Source organism: Trachymyrmex septentrionalis, unplaced genomic scaffold, assembly GCF_001594115.1.
Source record: "Trachymyrmex septentrionalis isolate Tsep2-gDNA-1 unplaced genomic scaffold, Tsep1.0 scaffold29, whole genome shotgun sequence".
NCBI lineage: Eukaryota > Metazoa > Arthropoda > Insecta > Hymenoptera > Formicidae > Trachymyrmex > Trachymyrmex septentrionalis.
In genome coordinates, this window is record NW_017305451.1 from 375,162 (window position 1) to 383,614 (window position 8,453).

General features: G+C 31.8%; 1 protein-coding gene across 1 annotated transcript in view; it reads right to left on the reverse strand.

The window, feature by feature from the left end:
• Window positions 1-3,308: 3,308 nt before the first annotated feature.
• LOC108749325 (LIM domain-containing protein A-like) overlaps window positions 3,309-8,453 on the reverse strand; it is a 7,193-nt gene continuing 2,048 nt past the window's right edge. Inside the window, exons 3-5 of the mRNA XM_018487934.1 lie at window positions 5,772-8,377; window positions 4,101-4,334; window positions 3,309-3,660 (exon numbers count right to left, since the gene is read on the reverse strand). Of these exons, the coding sequence (XP_018343436.1) occupies window positions 3,325-3,660; window positions 4,101-4,334; window positions 5,772-8,377 (3,176 nt within the window). The 3' untranslated portion in view covers window positions 3,309-3,324. The remainder of the gene's footprint in view (window positions 3,661-4,100; window positions 4,335-5,771; window positions 8,378-8,453) is intronic.

Below are 8,453 nucleotides of genomic sequence, written 5' to 3' on the forward strand. Positions count from 1 at the left end.
AGTAATACAGCATTTCAGGCGCAACAAGAACAGATTCTTTCGAACGTCCTTATGAGGACGTTCCAAAGTTCTCCCTATTGGCAGTTTTGTCAAGAAACAACGCCAGATTCACGCCCGTTCTTGAGGTTAAAAAAATCGTTAAAAAATTGATAAAAAGCCATTCCTCTGTTTTAATCGACACCTCGCCTTTCGGAAGATCTTTGGTTTTTTTCTGGGATTCTAAATTTGATCCCGGATAAGTTCTCCCTATATATTATATATAGTACGCGGTCAACACCAAGAAAAATCAAATAAGAAATATATTTATACACTCTATATTGCGCAACATTTACAACATTTACACTCTCATTAGCCCATTCCTGACATTTTACAATTAATAATAATAGATAGAATTATATTGATCGAGGAAAATGTCACGAACATTTGCTCCTATCAAAAAGTTATAAATATAAAATTTAATTAAAGTTAGTTGGTTACGTCAGAAGGCATGCGCCTTGTGTAATTAGTTAATTTATGAAAAAGATGAGAATGACACCTAAGCTAATAGATTTTTATACCAAAACCACGCATAATTATCGATGCGCAATACTTCTTTTGAAGACATCCGTAATTAAATGATACGCATAAAATAACACAAATAAAACGCATAAAAAACATCTTATTTTTATCTTTTCATTTCTTAAGATTCTATAAGGTATCATTAATCTCGAATTATTATTACAAGGATAGAGAATCATTGAATAATTCCTGCAATAAGAAATACCAAGAATAAAAAATGCCGGAAACTTAATATGATTTCAAGAACGTGCTTTTTATCTATTTGTTCTGTTCTGTTTTTCTATATAAAAATGTAAATTGCAACGTTATTATGGGTGAGTGTAGAGAGAATTTTTTCTTAAAATTTACTCTGAAAATATAGTAGTTCCGGGAAACGTACATTTTAAAGAATTTAATATAAATTTTTCTGATTTATTAATAAAACTATAATAAAATATAAAATAAGTTTGATTAATTTTACTGAAGTGCACAGTAAAAATCTTCAAAATATTATATTGTACCATATTTTCAAAATAAATTAAAAAAAATTTTTCTCCGTTTGCATTTAATCTGTTCTTTATTCGAATTTACCGGACGCATTTCATCTTACATGTGCGACGTATTTATATATAATATATAATATAATAAGAATAAAGAAGGGAAAAAAATAAAAAGTCACACTTTGCTTAATAGTTTTATTATTCTCGTAAAAGCATGAATATCGGTTTATAATATTCGATACGCGATGATAACGCGAAAATGGATGAATCGACTGCTGATCGATTTCCACATGGATTAAACATCGAACAGTGTCATTGTGCATTAAGCTTTCTGACAATGACCGACATCTCAATCATGAGTGATATATTATATATATCATTCGATATTAACCTGATTTTACTTGGAATCTTTTATCGCGGCTGCCAAAGAGACCGATAACTTCTTTAATAAAGTACGAGTCGTAAATCGTCTGTCATTTACATCCACGATTCTTTCTCGCTAAACTCTCTCCCACGATTCTCAACTGAATATCATGCGACCGATCAATACTTGTACTCAGAGGCAACAAAGAGTGTATATTAGCGGTGCAATAGAACAGGAGAAGCAAAGATAAAGCGCTCGAGAATGTTGCATCTCTTTTGCGTAATTAATTTTTATGGTCATTCTTGTTAAATGATTACTTCAGAGAATTCTCACAGGTGCCCGGAGAGAGAAGTTTTTTAACGTTTCCTCACATCGAAGGAGCTAAAAAGACGTAAATGGCACTGTTCTGGCTTATTCTCGTGTTGTATCCCCATGTGGATATTAATTCTTTTAATGTGACGTAAAACAGTTATTTTCACATTTACGACGAAAATATAAATGACAAGATAAGGTGTTAACAGAGGTAATGCAGAAACTGCAGTTTCAGTAAACTTCATCATTAGCACCTTTAATTGCTCATAATAAAGGAAATATTGCTTCCTTAATTGCATTACTCTCTAATTGAAAGTGATTAATGAAACGTGATATTTATTAAATATTTCATTATCGGAATATCATTTCATCAGCGATTAAGATATGTCTACAAGATGAGCTCGAATAATTAAAAATTAATTCTAAAGAGTTTTATGTCTTCTTAGTAAACTTAGAAAATTTAATTCTATGAAGTTTGATGTTTTTAAGTGAAAATTGCAATTTTTTAATGAAACATGTTTTATTCATTTTTTATTAATATGAAAATATTAATATATAACAATATTGGGAAACTTGATGATAACAGATAAAACAAAATTAACAAATAATATAGTAAGGGCCAGTTTCACCAACACCTGCGGTTATTTAATCAGCCGATTAAATTTAAGAATTGCCAACTGCTAAACTGAAAACTTATCAACTCTAACATAATTTCTTGACAATAAATCTATTACAAAATATGTAAAAATACTCGAAACGTATTTATATTTCTAATTAATTATCTGCTACTCTTTTTCCTTACGATGAATGGATTAGAATTAATTAAGACAAATTTTAAAGTCTTGCTATTGGCATTGTGGTGACGAAGTTAATCGACAAGTCAAGTAATCCCCATTGGTAAAACCGACCCATTAATATTCAACATCTTATCTGCTAGATAGTAATTAACTGTCTTTCTTCTTCTCAGCTTTTTTTTCAATACATTGCTAGACGCTCGAGTGATGTACAAATAAATTTTCACTGAATAAGAAAAATTTATCCAAAATAAATACGAGTTTTACAGATTTGCAGGAAATTCAATGCAGAGGTCAATCGGTTATTTCCGCCTAAATTAACAGTCAGTGTGACATTTCAATTATTCATGCTTGTTTAACTGAAGCTAGACATATAACAATGTAAGCTAAAGTGCAGATCATATCTCAATCGTAGATGATTAATGTAGGTAATAACAACCGCAGACGAGCAATAACAACCGCCTCCTAAAGTAATATATATAGTATTTCGATTATACGCGATCGCGCGCGCGACGTTAACGTTGATCAACATTGACCTTTTCCAAATTCACAATATCAAAAATTTGTTTTCTATTATTAGACTGCACTAGAACTTTCCTTGCTTTAGCCAAATTTCAAACATACAGAATGAATCTATAAATATATTTTATAATTTTATGAGCGAAATACGTTCATGAAACTTTAAAACATACTTATGATCGACTCACCCTTATTTCACTTTAAATACATATACTAGTTTAGCAATAAAAAAAATAGACTTAAAGTATGGTACATAATGATCACGATAATTGCAAAATTACTACTCTCATCTTTCGCTTCAGCGATTATGCTTATGGTCATCACCATCGCCTTTCTTGAAACTCCACTTTTTCCCGTGCTCATGCCCCTCCTTCTTGCCGTGCTTATGATGGTGATCGTAATGATGGTCATGGCCTTCGTCGACTTTATGGCCCTTGTGCTCGTGATGATGACCGCCTTTCTCATGCTTCCCCTCCTTGCCATATTTCTCTTCGTGATCCGAGCTGTCGTGATGGCCCTTCTTCTCGTGGCCGCCCTTCTTCGATTCATGATCATGATGGTGTTCGCCGTGCTTTTCTATGCCACCATCTTCGTTAAACTCATCAAAGAACTCTGTCTTTTTTTCGTATTCGTCCTGCAAAATTAACAGTAATTAAATAATTCCATAATCGCAACATTTTTCTGATTTTCTGAAAAAAAATTCTCATTATATATTACAATATTTTTAAAAATTTGTCGTATTTTATAATTTTATAAAAATTTTCGAAAAAATATCTTAAACTTTTCAGACTTTATAAATTTTCTTCAGAAATTATAGAATAAGAAGTTTCAGGAATCTCTTAAAATATTTTTAATTCTAGAGAAGATATAGACTTTTTTTTTTAATTCTTCTAAAAAATATTTCAATTTGTTTAAAAAATCAAAGAAATGTTTTAAAAACTTATAAAATTATACAAAAATTTTGTATAATTTTCAGAAATTCTGAAAAATTATATTATATAAAGAATTCTAACAAAAATTTTAAGATTCTATTGTATTTGAATAAGAACTTAATTTATGTGCAATATACATTACCTTTTTATGTACGGAATGTTCTCCGTGAGTGCTGTGACCCTTCTTGTGTTCGCCTTTTTCGCCAAATTCAGCTGTCTTCTTACCGCCTTCACCATGCTTATGTTCCTCGTGATATCCACCCTCTTCTTCGTGTTTCTTCTCCTCGCCGCTATTTTCATCATAGTGTTTGCTGGCATGCTCCTTATCATGATGTCCCTTCTCAGCCTTCTCGTGCTCATGCCAGACTTTATACCCCTACGAAACAGAAAATCATTATTAAATTTATACTGTCAAAATTATATTCGCAGACAAAACGTAGTAACAATTATACATTCTAAATTTTTTAAAGTAGAATTTTACTCTAAAGAATAAAAATTAAGTCAATCTTGAAAAAATGTTGCTTAAGCTTTGAAAATAGTATCAGCAAATTTGCTGATTCTATCGGGAGAAAAAAACAAATGATCAGGACAATGTTAGCATAATAACCAAAGGATAAAGCATATATATTTAGCGAGATGTTTTTACTACTTATTAACTCTATCTAACAATAAGCAAAAAGTGATCTTATGTCCAAAAAACTTATACTATGTGTACATGGTCGATTTTTGAAGATATTAGGATATGAGTAACAGAAAGAACATTTAGGTATTATATATATATTCACCGATAAGGACCATATTAAAAGTCAAAACATTTAATTTTTTTTGTTTTATAATAGAACTTGGAAATTCCGTATCTTTACACGAAGGTTCTCATCGTTTCTTAAGGAAAAATATTAATAGTATTAGAAGATTGTAACAGCTTTTCTGACTTATTTTCATACTGTTTTTCAAATCAGAAGCACGAAGGAAAATAATTTTTGTTGTTTTGTTGTAAAATTTAACCGCGATTTTTGCAATTGTAATAGCATGTACCTTTTACTTATCAATTTCTAATTTAACATCCGACTTGCGTTTTAATTCTAAGAATTTCAATTTTGTCATCTGTTTATGTACTGATGATAGTCAAATCTTGATCGAAACATTTACTTATTTATTTAAAATTTTAAATATATGATTTGTTTACATCTATTGTTGTGGCTGTATGCTTTTTATTATTTATCTTTTGTAATTTAATTATGTATTTCATATGTATGGATGTTAAATATTAATTAGCGTTTATTAATTTGCTTTCGGCTCTTTTAGTCTGGAAATTATATATATTATTGAATTTATATCCGTTAAAGCATTAATTACAATTATTAATTACAATTGTTAAACTATAAAATTCTCATAAACTAAGCTTATTATTCTAAAAATAATATAAATTTGTCACAGCCACGCTATATTTTGTTGAAAATACGTCATTATTTTTGTTATTAATGGCATAAATTAATGATATTATTAAATTAATTACTAATAACGTTATTAATATTTCATTTATCCGACGTCAATAAATATGACATAAATATGTAGTAAAATGAATAAATGAATGACATTATTAATTGGTCAAAAGGATGATATTCATTATTAGATATACATTAGATATTTTAAATAGATAACATAACATTAATAATCTAAAATGATTAGCTATTGTCAAAATGACTACAACTTGCTATCTGGGATAATACAGAACTTACATATAATTGCCACGATTTTTTTAATGTAAATAAAGCTTAATAAACAAATGCTTAATGTTTAAAAGACAATTTACCTTGTCGCCTTTCTCTTCCTCATGCCCATGGTGTTCTTCTCCATGTTCTGCACCGCCACCTTTTTCATACTTGTAATTTTCTATACCTTTCTTCTTTTCGTTATGCTCTTCATGTTTATGGGTTTCTGCGTGTTCCTGAGTCTCACCGTGCACATGATCACGCGCTTCCTCTTTGCCATTATCTTGATCTTCACTATCGTGTCTGCGATGATCATCACGATGATCATCTTTGACCCTTTGATGATATTCCTCGTGTATGTGTGTAGGATTAGATTCACTATATTCTTCTTTCAGATGCTTTTCACGAAGCGAGTCTCTTCGTGGAGAAGTATAACTGTGATATTTGCGCTTATCATCGTCATTGCTTTGTTCCTCTTCGTATCTTTCATCTTGTTTATAAGAATCTTTAGAACGTTGAGTAAACGGTTTGTTTTTGGCAACACTTTCATCTTCAAATTCTTTGTATTTGCGATCCTTCTTATATTGGTTGTTGCCTATTAATTTCTTTTGATCTGAGCGATCGCGATATTCTTTATTCCGCTCATGAACTTCGTCATCATTATATAGTGATTCAAAATATTTATTGTCTTCAAATCGATGATCAACATCATGTTTATCACGACGATCTTTTGGTTTGTTATACTTCTCATGGCGTGGAGTTTCATGTTGTTTCTCATCAGAATTATCTCTATCATATCTGTATTTATTGTATTGATGACGATTATCGTCATTATCTTCATCTTTACTTCTGTCGATGTTGCCATCATATTCGTCCTCTTCCGTTTCATCTTCCTCTCCATCATCGTTATTCTCACGCCAAACATTCTCATATTTTTCGTGTCTATCGTTATTTTTACTACTTCTGTCACTTTCATCATATTCGTAATGTTTGTCTTGATAATTACGGTTTTGTTGCGGATAACGATCTTCCTCTTCTTCTTCGCGATCTTTTTTCTCGCTCAGTTTATTCGGCGTCTTATAAGCTTTTTCATTGACTTGAGTTTTATAATTTTCATCATCGTCATCTTCTTTTTCAGTCACGTCAACGTCTTCAACGCGAGACTGCTCATTCGTTCCGACGTTTTCATCGCTGTTCTTCTTATGCTTTCCGTCTTGCAAAACGAATGATCTGCTATCGTAATATGGTGCTGGTTTAGAGGTAGCAATCGGTCGGATTTTCAACAAAGTAGGAGTAAGAGGTTTTGAAGTTGCGTCAGGAAGAGTGGTAACTTGTTGTTGCGACGGCTGCACTGCTTGTTTAAAGTCTTGAGTAATTACTTTTGGCGTATTGAGTACATTAGGAACTTTAGCTGAATACAAATTTGAGAATTTTTTATATAACGCGGTTTCAGGGTTTTTATTTAAACTCGATTTCTCACCATTGAGACTGTTGTAGCTGCTGATTGTAGGTAGGAAGTCTTTCTTGCGAACGATTTGAGAGTCTTTCTGTCCTTGAGCGGTGTATAAAGGGGATGTTTGATTGGGTATATAAGTCGTCGCGAAGTTCGTCTTCGTAACAGTCCGCTCCGTGGGACTCTCAGTAATGGCATAATAATCCGACGAGCCGTGACTTTGCTGATTGTTAGTGGTGACCGAAGGACTCCTTGTAGTATCAATTACGTCAGTATAAAAAGTGTCGTAATTCATAAGGGTAGTCTTTTTCCCTATAGGACTAGTTGGCAAACTCGTTTCGGTGCTAACAATTGTTGCTGAATTTCCTTCAAGATTGAGATGATTCGTACGCTTTATTGGAACATAACGGCGTGTCGCGAGCGGATTAAATACATCTGTTGGAAGAACCAATGGAAGAATGTTTGCGGAAGAACGGACAATCTGTTGTTGACGATTGAAATCCGTTGACAAAACGCTCGGTTTTCTATGTGGCGCATCAATGTTTGTGGTGACAAATGAATTGGGTGATTGTAATATAGAAAATGGTCTTGGCACTATGTTGTACTTCGACGGTAATTGATCAGCATTCGCATAATTGGAAACATTCAAATTGTTTAAATTATTTACATTAATAATGTTATTTAAGTTACTGTTATTTAATTGTGAAGTTAATGGAGGTACAGTTTGAATTAAAGAATCTTTAACATTCCATTTATGATGGATTTTAGGATTCTTTGTTGTTGGATCGGAATAAACGTTTGAAGTTGGTACAGATAATGATCCATTCTTCACCTTCGTTTTTCCATTGATAATCTTGACATATCCTGCAGGCGTGCTTGGTTTATTACTAGCAGATTCCTCGTTGAAATTTGATTCTTCGTCCGATGAAAATTGTGGAATTGTGGTGGTGCGATTTAATTGCAAATATTTCTTAAGTAATCTTTTTGACTTCTTGCTGTTTGAAGTAGGTAATGTAAATGTAGGTTCAACATCGGAATGTGATTTTTCCACTCTGTCGATAGTCGCCGAAGGGATCGTTACCTTCGGAATATAAATTTGCTTCAGTTGCTTTTTTGCCAAAGATAAATAGGGATTTAATGCTACATCGGCATTGTTCACTGTCAATTCGGGTGCTTTCCGCGAGATATTTTTCAACACCTCAGTGTAAGCCCTCTCGATATCTGTTATTGATCCTTCAACCTTATCATGAACATCTAAGGAATAAATATACGTATATGTATATATATATATATATATATATATATATATATTGTGTGTGTGTGTGTGTAT